Here is a 15,389-nt window from a genome sequence, read left to right as displayed (position 1 = left end):
GCACATCGCCAACTGTCGTTCGTGGCCTCTTGGGACCCAGAGGTAGAGAAAACAGCTCTTTTAGTGAAGGTTTGAGTACCACTGGCCGTGGAGCCAGAGGCGGAACAGAAAGAAAATGAGAACAAAGGATTCTCCCTCGGCCCTCCTCCGGGGGAAGGAGTGGTCCTGCTAATACCTCCTGACGAGCTGATGTCTCCAACTCCGGGTTGACCATTTCAGGAACGCCACTTGTCCTGACGTTTGGCAGGTTTAGGAGCAGAGACGGGGTGTGCCCCCCTTCTGTGGCCATCTCCACGTTGCGGCCAGAGTGGAGGCAGCAACGGGCCGCTGGGACAGGATGTGTCTAATGGCCTCAGACTGCTTCTGGGTGGCAGAGAACTGCTGGGCAATACTCTCTACCACGTCGCCGAAGATGCCATCCTGAGAGACCGGGAAGTTGAGGAGCTGACCCGCAACTCTGTAAGCCTTGGCCACAAGTGTGGATGAGAACTTACAGGCATTGGAGAGCAGCTTGGGACCGCCACGCCATGCGGAGGCGATCTGCACAGTTGCATCACAACAGAACACTCCACTGGGGGAATCCCAGCATACCAGTTGGCCGCTCCGCCATCGAGGGCAGTGAAGGTGGAGGAAGTACCAGAATGGTTCAAGGCAGTTAAAGGTGCCTTCCATGAACTGATAGCTTCCTGGTGCACTTCCGGATCCCATTCGTCAGTCTCTTTCTGACGTAACATAGAACGTGACCAACTGAAAGGGAACAAGACTTCCCAGTAGTCTACAATTTGCAAATATGGGTTCTGGAAATGGCTTAATGTGTTTACTGTGTTTTGGCTACAGTACTTACTGGGAACAGTTGCATAAACTTAGCCTCTTTGTTAAGTCAGTGTCTTATGTACAAGTTTGACCTGCTAGCAGTGAAATCCAAAGTGTAATCAATCAAATTTTTGGATTCAACTTGGACTAATCTACATTTTATATATCAGAATAAAAAAAAGAAAAAAACAAAAAAGAAAAATATGACCATAATTAGCTGACTAACTTTTAAGACTAGTCTTAACCTTTTATGCAACTGACCCATGGGTTCTGGAAATGGCTTAATGTGTTTACAGTGTGGCTACAGTACTTTCAGTACTTATGTGGATAAACAACCATGCATTTCACTTCTGTGGGTTGTGTATTAATGTTAGATGAATAGCCATAAAAGTACTCCATTCTGGTATCAGTAGACTGCAGGCATTACATCCAGACTGGGCTTTTATTGTTGCTGGAGACTTCAGTTATTACAACCTATATACTTCCTAGAATCCTTCAGAAATTCTAATGCTTAACAAGAGGCCATAAAATTTTGGAACCACATGTACTAATGTTGCTGATGCCTATATAGGGTCACCTCTCTTCCCACATTGGACTGTCTTTCTCTCTTTGTCCTGTCTTCCTCATCATAGACTGGTAGTCAATGAAAAGCATCAAGATCTGGTCAGAGGGTGCATATTATGTTCTTCAGCACCAATTCCAACACACAGACTTGAGAGTGTTTCCTGCACATGCCATCACACTCAATCAAATAAAATGTCTTTATTGTTGCATACATGCACACTGGTGTACTTGCAGTGAAATTCTTAAGTTCAAGTATCTGTAACAAGGCAGTATAAACAACACAACATATATAAAATTGACAATATACACAAAGGTATAAAGGATTGCTAGAGATTCAGTTTTCAGGTCTGGAAATCAGGAAGCGTACAGCTCAGCTATGGCCAAACCCAGGAGTGCATCATCAAGGCTAAATGTGCATACAAACAGGGAATTGAAGAGCACTTCATCTTTGTTGACCCCTTATGTATGTGGAAAGGCATTTTGATTATTTTGCCGATTTTGAGATGCCCAGTTCTTTACCACATTCAGCTCTGCCTCCCTTCCCAAAAAGTTTCACCACTTTAATGCTTGCTTTGATCAGGGTAACAAGGACACACTGTTCACCGTTGAAAGTAAAGTTGCTTTGCAGTAAATTTTCTATCGCAAAATGCGCTATACAAATAAACTTGAATTGAACTGAATTGAACATAACATCAAAACCGGATCCTCTACCTGGTGAACCTGGTGAACTACACCTCTCACGCTCAGTTTTTTAATACCTTAAGCACAATGGATTTAAGGAAAGCAGCTGGCCTCAAATTGAATAACTGGGTGTTTGCTCAGAGTTTGTGCAGGTCAGCTGGCTGAGGTCTTTCACAGATATTTTCAGTCTGGCTCAGGAACTTGTCCTTGTTTTGCCATGAATGTCTTCCACCCAATTGCACTCAGCCCTATCATTGCTAAGTTATTTGAGAGTCTGGTCTTACCACATCTCAAAGCCATTCTTCCTACTGCCCTGGACACTTGCCAGTTTTCCCAATGCACAAATAGGTCAACAGAGTACACTATCCTCATGGCACTCAAGACTGCTCTGACACACCTGGAAAGTCCCAACTCTTATGTCACAATGTTGTTCAGCATTCAGTACTGTGATCTCCTCAATTCTGGTCTCCAAGCTTACCCAGTTATGGATTAGCACATCACTGATCAACTGGGCATTAGACTATTTGACTAACAGACCCCCTGTTAATCTGGATAACAGATTACAGCTGACAACTACCTTGTACACCAGGGATTCACAACTCTGGTCCTTCACTTTTCAGCAGAGTTTAGCCACAACCTTGATCAAACTCAAGTGGGTCTCAAGGGCTAGGGCGTGAGAACCCCTGGTGTATGCTCTGCGATTGTGTGAGAGAACATAAGTCTCCCATACCAGGAGATGACTAGAGCCAATGGTGCAGAGCACACTAAAAAAATTTAAGCCAACTGACACTCAGAAACCACCCCACATTGTCTGGCAGCTGACCGTCAGCTTGGTGTGTCCCAGGCTTAATACCATTAAGTTCTCAAGAATTGTTTCTTGAGAAGTTAGAATGGGATTATCAAAGGCACATCCTATCCCAACCATGATCTGTTCATTCTCCTTCAAACTTGCAAGTTTTATAGGAGGCTACAGTCCCACACCAGCTGGCTCAGTTAAGGGTTTCTCCACTGAGGTTGTGACCCTTTGACATTGTTACCACTTACCTTTTAATGTCTCTGCTTTATTTATTTATTTAGCATTAGCTGAACATGTTTCAATTTTCATAGTTTTTTTTTTTTTTTAATTAAATTTTTTATTTGAATATTGTGCATTCATAAAATTGTGCATGCATTGTTTATATTGTCCAGTTATCCAATTAATGGTCCATGTTGACTTTTAGTCTGATAATGATACACTAAGGTATGTAACAATTGTAATTGTCACAAATTACTCATGTTGAAGTGATTTGTTCAATAAACTCAATAAACCTGTTTATTGCCTTGATCTTCTGTAGAAAACCACAATAAGTCTTATAAGTAAAAAGAAATAACTGAATATTAAATCTTAGAGGGGGTTACTCATTTATGCTGTGAGCTGAATGTAAGATAGGAAGAAAGAAAAGGTTTGAAATTAGCACATACCAACCCAGTAAATGCAGGTGAAAATCTATTGTGGCAAGTAAGACAAACTCATAAGTTGTGATTCATAAATTTTGAGACTTCAATATTATAAAAAAAAAAAAAGAAAAAAAAAAAAAAAAAAAAAAAACTGTGATTGATTGTAAGGCAAGGCAGGGTAAGGCAAGTTTATTTATATAGCACATTTCGTACAAAAATGGTAATTTAAAGTGCTTTACATAAAAGAAAGTAAAATAATAATGAAGAAAAATAATAACAAGAATAAAACAGGCGATTTTAAAACTTTTACAATTATTACAAAAGTTACTTATTTAAAATGAATTTAAAACAGTTAGAAAATGATTTTACATAAAATAAAATAAAAAACTGTGAAAATATAGTGCAATCAGTTTGTAAATTGCACAGTGCTCATTCAATAAATGCACAGCTAAACAGATGAGTTTTAGGTCTAGATTTAAATCTGACTAGTGTTTTAGCACATCTTATCTCTTCTGGAAGCTGATTTCAACTGTGGGCAGCATAGTAACTCAAGGCGGACTCCCCTTGTTTTGTGTGAACCCTTGGTATTTCTAACTGACTCGATCCTAATGATCTGAGTGGTCTTTAAGGCTTATATTCAGTGAGCATATCTGAAATATATTTCGGTCCTAGTTCATTTAGTGACTTATATACGAGTAAAAGTACTTTAAAATCAATCCTAAATGTAACTGGAAGCCAGTGTGCTTCAGTGTGCAGATATGCTCAGATTTTCTGGTTCTAGTCAAAATCCTGGCAGCAGCGTTCTGGATGAGGTGCAGCTCTCTAATGGTCTTTTTGGGAAGGCCGGTGAGGAGTGCATTACAATAGTCCACCCTGCTGGTGATAAAGGCATGAACAAGTTTCTCCAAGTCTTGGCTGGAAACAAACATCTAATTCTTACAATGTTTTTTAAATGATAGTATGCTGATTTATTTACTGCTCTGACATGACTACTGAAACTAAGGTCTGTCTCCAGAATCACACCAAAATTCCTGACTTGATTTTTAGTTGTTTGACCCCTAGAGTCAAGGTATGCATTCACCTTGAACACTTCATCTTTGTTTCCAAATGCAATGACTTCAGTTTTTTCCTTGTTTAACTGAAGAAAGTTCTAGTACATCCAACTATTAATTTCATCAATGCATTGGCAGACGGAGTCAATGGGGCTGTAGTCATTTGGAGAGAAGGCTAAGTAAATCTGGTTATCATCAGAATAGCTGTGATAGACAATTTGGTTCTTTCTCAATATTTGACTTAGTGGGCGCATATACAGGCTAAACAAGAGCTGCAAGAATTGACCCTTGTGGGACTCCGAATGGACGTCCACTTAGACTTATGCTCTCCTATACTCACATAATAGCCTCTCCCTTCTAGGTATGACCTGACCATTTGAGTACCATCCCAGAAAGCCTGACCCAGTTTTCCAGTCTCTCTAGTAGTATGTTATGATCGACAGTGTCAAACGCAGCTTTGTAGTAAAACTGAAAGCAGTTTTGTCTTTCAGAAGCAGATTTAAAAATAAATACAGTATATTTGAAAACAAACAAACAATATATATATATATATATATATATATATATATATATATATATATATATATATATATATATATATATAAACATACATACATACATACATACATACATACATATATATATATATATATATATATATATATATATATATATATATATATATATATATATATATATATATATATATATATATATATATATATTAAATCTGCTTCTGAAAGACAAAACTGCTTTCAGTTTTACTACAATCAATCATTTTTCTTTTCTTTTCTTTTTTTTATAATATTGGAGTCTCCTGGTTCAAGGACAAAATTTACGATGGATTTATTAATAAATAATGAATACAGTATATTTGAAAAAAAAACAATATATATATTGGTGTATTGGTGAGTGGATTTTTTTTTCTTTTAAACACAGGATGCACACATTCAGTAGAAATAAAGGCTTCTGGGCCAGAGGCATGATAGTATCTTATTATGTTTTATTATGTTTTATGTTACAGCTGAGATTGCTGCTCTTCTATTGAATAGTCAACACAGTCATCACAGAAGCTGTGAACACTGCTACACACGGGTGGGACCCCCAGGGCCTCCAGGACCACCAGGTCCACATGGCTCTCGAGGATTCCCAGGTTTATCTGGTTCTAATGGGCTGCAAGGTCAGCGGGGTTTACCTGGGCGGCCTGGTGTCCCTGGCATGAAAGGTACATGCATTCTAAACACATCATACCATGTCTATAGTGCTATATATTGTCTTAGTTCACCGAAATGGGTTGGTATACAAATTGGTTTATCAGTATTATTCTTACAACATTATTAAGGCTACAACTGCATATACCAATGCATGTGAGTGGAGTGGAGCAGTAAAATTACCTCTGAAACAAAGAGTGCCCTTCTGAAGATTCTGCTCCACTCACTCAGTCTGCTATTTCACCCAAAAATAAAGATGTGATGTTTATCTGCTTACCCCCAGGGCATTCAAGATGTATGTGACTTTCTTTTTTAAAACAAACCATTGTAGTCTGTTAGTCATATAATGCAAGTTGATGGGAATCACGCCTAAAACATACAATAAAACAAAAAACATACATGAACTAAACCAAATTAAACACTGCGGCTCGTGGTGAAACACTGTTGTGTAAAGACAAAAAACGATCGGTTTGTGCAAGAAACTGAACAGTATTTATATATATTTATGCACTGCAATGCCTGAACTGTCTGAACTAAATGAGCACCTCCTCAAAACACAGCCTGTGCTTGAGGCATCTTCGTCTTCTTGCTTTACGGTGGACCAATTAGGTGCCACCACTGAAAAAGCCCGGTCACCTTTATTTTATAACTTAGTTCTTGGAACAATGAGGAGCACCTGATTGGATGACCTCAATGCTTTAACGGGGGCATGGACATATAAAAGCTCTGATAAATACGCAGGTGCCAACCCATTTAAAATCTTAAAAACAAACAATAAAATCTTGAAATCAATCCTGAAGCAGACAGGAAGCCAGTGTAGTGAAGCTAGGACAGGGGTAATGTGCTCATACTTTTTAGTCCCAGTCAAAAGCCGAGCTGCTGCATTTTGAACTAACTGTAAGCGTTGAAGAGATGACTTATCCAGACCAACATATAAAGAGTTAAAGTAGTCTAGTCTAAATGTTATAAAAGCATGAATTACACTTTCAAACTCCTTATGTGGCAGGTAGGGCTTGACTTTAGCTAACAGTCTTAGTTGAAAGAAACTGGCTTTTACAACAGAACTAATCTGTTTTTCAAATTTAAAAGCACTGTCAAAAATCACACCGAGTTTCTTGGTAAATGGACGAACATATAACCCTAAATTACCAAGTGCATCTACACAAGCACTTAAATTCCCAGGACGACCAAACACAACAATCTCAGTCTTATTTTCATTAAGACAAAGAAAGTTCTGATCCAACCATATTTTTTAATCTTTCAGGCAATTCATAGGTAAGTTGAACATCATTTTCTTTCAAATTGACCACTGACACTCTATCTACAATCTCTTTTAGGAGTGTCAATGGTCAATTTGAGAGGTTAAACATGTAACCATGATTCCCTGAGAAGGGGAACAAGACACTGCATCCTCTTGTGCACACTATGGGGAACAAACTTGACTTTGCCTGGCAATAGTCACCATGAGTGTAAAATAATGCTTGTAGAACACATCATCCACTTCTTTTCTGAAGAAAATATACACAGGAACACCTGAAGCAATGCAATGGGACTCATTACCCTTCTTAGGGAACTATAGTTACGTGCGTAACCTGAAACACTCCCTTTCAAGTGGGAATTTGCACTGCATCTAGTGGATATTATGGGGAACAAAATACTCAGTCTGCCATGCCTAAATGACTGACATTGAAGTCCCAATCCTTATAAGGTATGCATCAGCAACTGTCATGACTTAACTTCCTACAGCCAAAACCCTAGCATACTCTTTCCGAGAAAATCCCAGCATGCACCCTTTCTCTCTTCTCTGCAGGGCCAGCCTGATCAGCCCATGGGCAGAACATATTTTAGGGAGTGTACTCAATGACCGGAGTTCTGTCAATGGAGGGCTCAACTTAACAGCTCTTTAAAGTGAGAGGGAGGCCTAACTATGTTCAACACTATGGACAGCTTACAAGGAGGCTCACAGAAAGGTTAACAACTCAGAGGTGTTACTCAATAAGAGTTCTAGAGAGTGTAGGCTTGAAAAGGACAACACTTTACTAGAAGTGGACTAGCAATGCTCTTTAAATTACCCTGTTAACCAGAGCCCCCATTATGGGACTCACAGCTGAAAGTGCCCTACCTAATTTAAAATTGCAACAGTTCCTTACTTATGTTTGTAACATATTAACATGTAACATAATTGTGGTGTCTTTGGAAAGAAGACCCATTGGGCTTTACTTTTTATCAACCAGAACTGATAATGCTCAAAAATATTAAAAGTATATATATATATATATTAGTGGTGGGCATAGATTAATTTTTTAAATCTAGATTAATCTCACTGTGATCTTGAAATTAATCTAATCGTAAAACATTTTAAGGCATAAAAACATGTGGAAAAGATAAGCTTTCGTGACGATGCACAGCAGTGTTGGGCCGTTATCTGAGCTCAAAGAATGGAGGCCTAGCCTAATGAATTTCAAGCAAGACACAGCCTAGCAACATCTTATGCCTTTCAAGGAGGCCTAAAAGAGGGCCTAATGACTTGGCACTAATAACTATGTGGAGCTCAGGGGAGTGAAAAGCTTAGCAGGATGGCTTTTTATAGTGAGAGGAGGCCTAACAAATGCTTATAACCCAGGAGTACTATGGAGGATCACAGAACCAGCGACTCATTACCACTGCCTAATCAAGCTCTAAGAAGGGACATTTCATTATGAAATCACTCTAAAGTAAGATCCTAACTACATTCAACACTCAGGACAGCTTCCAATGAGGCTCACAGAGAGCCTAAACACTAAGAATTGCTATTCAGAACATGAAGAATCCAAACGCAGTACATACCAGATTTGTCATAATAATGAGTCGTATACGCATCCACATATGTAAATCCTGGTTTAGTTAGAAAGGTAAGGTAAGGTGCACTGAATGACATCTCATAGAGCATGTTTAGTCCAACGAAGCAATAACATTGTAATATGGATGGAAATTTCTTTGTTATTATTTCAGTATCTGCAGGGACAGTATTGTTTATGTCCATTATGGAATAACTCATGTTCAGAAAACTGTGTCTTGGTAGTAAAATACAGCATGGTTTTGTATCATACAATGTCACAAACAGAAGTAAGTAAGTAAAATGTATTTATATAGCACCTTTCACAAAGGATCAAACATGCATACAATAAATCTACCATAACACAACACACAGAAACACTCTTCACAAACATGAAATGACAAGTAAACCACTGCTGTTAAATAAAAGCGAGTCCAAAAAGATATGACTTCAGGTGTTTTTTTAAAAGAATTGACAGAACCCATAGTTCTCAGTGCTAATGGAAGTGAGTTCCAAAGCCTTGGTGCCACAGAACAAAAAGCACGATCACCTTTACTCTTAAGACGAGTTCTAGGGACAATTAAAAGGTCCAGACCACAAGACTGTAAGAGCCGACCCGGTGAATGTTTATGTAAAAGATCCTGAATATGGAGAGGTGGCTGACCATGCAAGGCTCTATAAGTGATAACTTAAATTTTAAACTGCACTCTGAATTCCACTGGGAGCCTTGAGAACTGGTCTCATATGAGACCACTTACTGGTACCAGTCAACAGCCTTGCAGCTGCATTTTGTACAACTTGTAGTCGCTCCATAGAAGACTTATTCAAACAAGTATACAGAACATTGCAATAGTCCAAACGTGATGAGATGAAGGCATGAACAAGCATCTCCATCTCTTTTCTTGAGACCGCCGATCTAATCTGAGCAATGTTCCTAAGATGGAAAAAACATGAGCGAACTACAGACCTTATATGACTGTTAAAACATATGGCTCTATCCAGAAAGATACCCAGATTTTTTATTTCACTACATTCTGAAGTGGCTGAAACCCCCCAAACCTGCTTAATCCTAGGTATAATATTGTCAGGAGCAAAGATCATCATTTCACTTTATCCTTATTAAGTTGCAAAAAATTGTTCGCCATCCATTTATTAATGGAGACTAAACATCCTGTAGAACTGACAGTTTATCTAGACTATCAGGTCTAAACGAGATAAATAACTGAATGTCATCTGCATATAAATTATAAGATATTATTTTAAAACTATTAATAATCTGTCCAAGAGGAAGCATATACAAGTTAAACAACAAAGGGCCCAGCACAGAACCTTGTGGCACACCACAGGACAAAAGTACAGAATCGGACATAAAGGATCCAACAGATACCGAAAAAGACCTATCGGACAGATAAGATGAAAACCAATCCAGAGCCGAACCCGAAATACCTACTAAACAGCGTGATCTATTAATCAGAGTGCAGTGATCCACCGTGTCAAATGCTGCGCTAAGATCTAACATAACCAACACGGAACATTCCCCCGCATCTGTGGCCATCAAAATGTCATTTGATACCCTGAGTAAGGTGGTTTCAGTAGAATGATTTTTGCTTGTGACGCTCGCATTGACGCACCTGTCATCTGATGGAAGCGTAACTTAGCGATCGGCTTTTGCACAAATTTTTTTTTTCCTTTTTCATATATGTGACTGTGTTTTATGGGTAATGTGGCTGTATCTGCATGAAAAAAGTGTGATTCTTTACTTCATGGCACATTTGTCAAGTCAAGTCACCTTTATTTATATAGTGCTTTAAACAAAAAGGATTGTGTCAAAGCAACTGAGCAACATTAATTAGGAAAACAGTGTGTCAATAATGCAAAATGACAGTTAAAGGCAATTTATCATTGAATTCCGTGATGTCATCATTCAGCTCAGTTCAGTTTAAATAGTACCTGTGTAATCATTTGCAGTCAAGTCAACGTTATCGCTGTAAATAAAGTGTCCCCACCTAAGCAAGCCAGAGGCAACAGCGGCAAGGAACCAAAACTCCATCGTGACAGAATGGTCAGTGCAGAAGAATCATCTGTTTCCTGTGGTCTTTTCCTAGTGGTCATCTGAGACAAGGTCTTTACAGGGGATCTGTCTCTGGGGCTCATTTAGTTGTCCTGGTCTCTGCTGTCTTTCAGGGCTGTAGAGGTCCTTTCTATGTGCTGATCCACACTGGATCCGGGTGACTGCAGTGACCCTCTGATCTGGATGTAGACTATACCTGGTAGCTACGGTGCCCCCTGAATAAGAGACTAAGTTTAGTGTAGATGCCATTCTTCTAACGATGTAGCAAGTACATCGGTTGTTAAGGGAAGGGTTCCCAGTTCCAGTTTACCTAATTAATGAAGCCTCAAAATCCAAATTGCCAGAGTTTTGAGAACGCATCGGACGTGGAGGACTATAACGTATAATGTAACAAGAGCTCATTCAAATACTGAGGTGCTAAACCATTCAGGGCTTTATAAGTAATAAGCAAGATTTTAAAATCTATACTATGTTTGATAGGGAGCCAGTGCAGTGTTGACAGAACCGGGCTGATATGGTCATACTTCCTGGTTCTGTTAAGAACACTAGCTGCTGCATTTTGGACTGGAGTTTGTTTATTAAGCATGCAGAACCAATAAAGCATTACAATAATCTAACCTTGAGGTCATAAACGCATGATTAACATTTTTGCATTTGACATTGGGAGCATAGGTAGTAATTTAGATATATTTTTGAGATGGAAAAAGGGATAAAAACTCACCTGCCTATATCTGTCTAGTAATCCCGAAAACACTGATCGCCTTGTTCAGGTGTATTTAATTAGGGTTGGAGCTAAACTCTGCATTATAGTAGCCCTCCAGGACCGGAGTTGCCTATCCCTGCTCTATAGTGTGATATCTAGGTGAAAGAGTCTCTATGAGTCTCTGAAAATTAACTGATTTCTGTGACGTGAGGCGGTCGGTTTAGCCAGTCTGTCTGCTTCCGGACCTGGGCCCCAGTTAGTAAAGTACAAACTCTAAGACTTTGTGCCATATTTCTAGAAAAAAGAGTGGCACCACCCCAGAAGGGATGAATACCATCTCTTTTCAACAGGTCAGGTCTGTCCCAAAAGCTCGTCTAATTGTCTATGAAACCTGTTATTCGGCGGGCACCACTCAGACATTCAGCCATTGAGTGATGACAATCTGCTATGCATCTCGTCACCACGGTAAGCAGGGAGGGGACCAGAGCATATTACAGTGTCTGACATCATGCTTGCAAGTTCTCACACTTCTTTAATGTTATTTTTAGTGATTTTCGACTAGCGAAGTCGAACATCATTAGCGTTTGCGTAACTAAACAATCATATTGGGTTTACGTATAGCATCAGACAACACATTTAAATTTGCCAAGATGTGAGGCACTCTGGCTCCCAGTAAACATTGGACTATGCTGGCTGGCAGGGGTGTAGATTATGCGGGGGAAGTAGGGGACGAGATGGCGAGATGAACTTCATGTAGCGCTAAACACTCGTGCAGTGTATGTTTCATTCATCCTCGAAGCTGTGGCACGCTCTCGTGCAGAAATTCATAACAGGAAACTCATAATGTGGGCAACAGCATCCAGCTATTGCTGTAAGAAAACAGTTGTTTTGATATAAGAACTGAAACTTATGGAAACACAAAGACATTAATATACGATTGCAACAATATATGGTTTTTCAAGTCCTCTCCAGCAGGTGATAAAATACAGTATATGAACAAAACAGTGCTAATTGACATACATTTATTACAGTATAGAAACGATTCTGTCTTATTATGTGATAAATAAGTGTTTGTAGTATATATATAAAAAAATCATTATTATTTTTTATTGTCTAGCAGTTATAGATTTCTAAGCTAATTAAAAGCTAGAAATTAGAGATTAAAGTTGCCTATAATATCCACTACCAGTCAAGTCTCTTCTGTTCACCAAGCTTGCATTTATTTGATCCAAAGTACAGCAAAACAGTAAACAGAAATATTTTTACGAGACTATTGAAAATAACGGTTTTCTATTTGAGATTGAGATTTTAAAGCTTGTTAAATAAAAATATTAATTTCTATCATTTCTTTTCCAAAAAATATATATTTTTTAATGATATACTGTATAATGTTGCAAAGGCTTTTTATTTCACATAAATGCTGATCTTTGGATCCTTCTATTCATCAAAGAATGCTGAAAAAAAAATGTTTTAAATATTGATAATCAGCAAATCAGCATATTAGAATGATTTGATTTCTTAAGGATGTGACACTAAAGACTGGAGTAATGATGCTGAAAATTCACCTTTGATCACAGGAATAAATAACATTTTAAAATATATTCAAATAAAAAATAGTTCTTTTAAATTGTAAAAATAGTTCACAATATTACTGCTTTTACTGTACTTTGTATCAAATAAATGCAGGCTTGGTGAGCAGAAGATACTTCTTTAAAAACATAAAAAACCTTACTGTTCAAAAACTGTTGACTGGTAGGCTATAGATTACAGAAATGTTCTATTGTAATATTATATATATATATATATATATATATATATATATATATATATATATATATATATATATATATATATATATATATTAGGGGTGTAACGGTTCACAAAATTCACGGTTCGGTTCGATTCGATACACTGATGTCACGGTTCGGTTCGGTTCGGTACGTACAGCAAAATGTAAAAACATCTCAACTTTTCAGAATGCCGCAAGCGCACCGCGGGTCATGTGACAAGAACTAACCAATCAGCTTCATCCTTTCCCGTAACAACGTTGAAAGCTCAGCCAAGATGAAGTAACAGCTCATCGTAGTTGTATATGGATTGCAATTTTGAAATAAATTTAGTAGCAGAGCTACTGCAAGCGATTTTTAGAGCTGCAAATCCATTTATCCTTCAATGAAATTTCCGCGTCTCATGGAGAGAGCACGTCATTGTTGCTTAGCAAATACAGACGCCTCATGAGCGCTTCTGCCCGAGCGCATTGGAAAGGAGGAGAAAGCGACGCGACTAGCGTTTTCCACGCATTTTTAGGCACGATATGTGAACGGGCCCTCAGGCGCTCGCTCACTCAGCACGCGCTAAAGGCTCTTTGCAAAATGTCTAATGCATTTAACAGACCAGAAATAGAAGATCCTCCAATAACCAACAGGTCTGGTGTTTGGGTGCACTTTAGATTCCTTGTAAACTATAATGGTGTACCAGTGTTGCGTGTATGTTTCTCCTTTTTTTTCGTCTTTTCCCAGATACTGACACAATAAGGTGATGCCAGCGTAAATGAGTTGACATGTTTCAAGTATTCCCGCTGGTGTTTTTATTTTATTTTTTGTATTCCCGCTGGTGTACCCTATTGTCATGTAGCAGATGCGACATACCGTTGTTTTTTATCCACCACTCTCTTGCCATCAACATTATAGCTTACAGGGAATCCAAAGTGTACCCAAACACCAGACATGTTGGTTATTGGAGGATCTTCTATTTCTGGTCTGTTAAAGAGACGAGAGAGACGCGGCCGCTAGGAGAAGCCGCTGCCCCTCGCGCCCCGGACCGAGGAGGGGAGCGCGTGCGGCCGCCGGACTCCGCCCCTTACCTGGACCCTTCCTCGATGAACACTGCCCGACCCACACAAACCCCGCAGCACGACGAGGACACCAGATTCCCTGTTATTTTGGACACTTTCCCCCTTTGGCCACTTTTATTCCCTGTGTTATTTTATGATTTCTGTTAATAAAAGCCTCTCCGAGGCCTGACGCCACGCCCACTGTGTCTGTCTTGTGCTCCTCCCGTGACAATATATATATATATATATATATATATATATATATATATATATACATACACACACACACACACATACATATATATATATATACAATAGAATAACCAATAACTAGAGTACTTTCATCAGGTTTCTCATTGGGTACATCACTGATTGGGAAGACCCTGTTTAATGTTTTGATCGGAACAGAAGAGCAGTGTTTTGACCCGCGACTATACCGCATCACAGTCACCCAGTTGCCCTGCTGCAGAGGCACTGTTACCAGAACCGAACAATATACAGGACTCCCTGAGCTACTCCAAAGCCGTATCTAGAGCCCTCACATTCTTAAGTTTGTATGCGTGTCTCTAATTCTAAACCCTCTTTGTCAGCCTATCTATTACCCTGCATTTATCACATGTCCTCATCGCCGACAGAGAGAGATAAACTTGTAGCAAGAGGTGCAAATAAAAATAGCAGGAGAAGCCATTACTCACTGTGCTTGATGAAAAATTCTTACCACAGTTGTTTGATGAACCTGTGAAAAAACGGAGCGAGAGATTAGTGAGAGAGAGGAGAGGAGAAAAAAAGAAAAGAAAAATATTAACTATATGAGCAGATCTAGGAATTTCTGGATGTACTGTAACTGGCATACATAGTTATTTTTTTTTCAATTTTTCTTATTTATTTGTATTATTCTAGCAATGAAATACATCACTTATATGATGTCTAAGATTCTGTCTATTGTTTTATAATTGAAAAAACTATGCAGTGGTAGAACCCTTCAATAAAGTTGATAAATATTTTTTATATTTGTGTGGCAGGGGTGGACTAGACATAGTATGAGGAATATGGTTGCAGGAATATCTCATTTTTCATGGTATCTTCTTCAGATTTGAAATAGAAACTCATGAGACGTAACTTTCAACCCATTGCTTTTTCTAGATTGCTCCAGGACTGATTTCATGTATTTTATTATATATATAAAATCAGTGTGGTACAATTTTTTTC

At 38.7% G+C, this 15,389-nt stretch overlaps 1 protein-coding gene across 2 annotated transcripts in view; it reads left to right on the top strand.

Moving 5' to 3' along the window:
- Nucleotides 1-15,389, top strand: part of col21a1 (collagen, type XXI, alpha 1) — a 115,112-nt gene that overhangs the window by 92,139 nt on the left and 7,584 nt on the right. For both annotated transcript variants that reach the window (XM_026224742.1, XM_026224740.1), the window contains one exon: nucleotides 5,572-5,772. In XM_026224742.1, the coding sequence (XP_026080527.1) occupies nucleotides 5,572-5,772 (201 nt within the window). The remainder of the gene's footprint in view (nucleotides 1-5,571; nucleotides 5,773-15,389) is intronic.

The sequence above is a fragment of the Carassius auratus genome, chromosome 38, assembly GCF_003368295.1.
Source record: "Carassius auratus strain Wakin chromosome 38, ASM336829v1, whole genome shotgun sequence".
NCBI classification, from domain to species: domain Eukaryota; kingdom Metazoa; phylum Chordata; class Actinopteri; order Cypriniformes; family Cyprinidae; genus Carassius; species Carassius auratus.
This window is presented reverse-complemented; position numbering and strand designations above follow the sequence as displayed.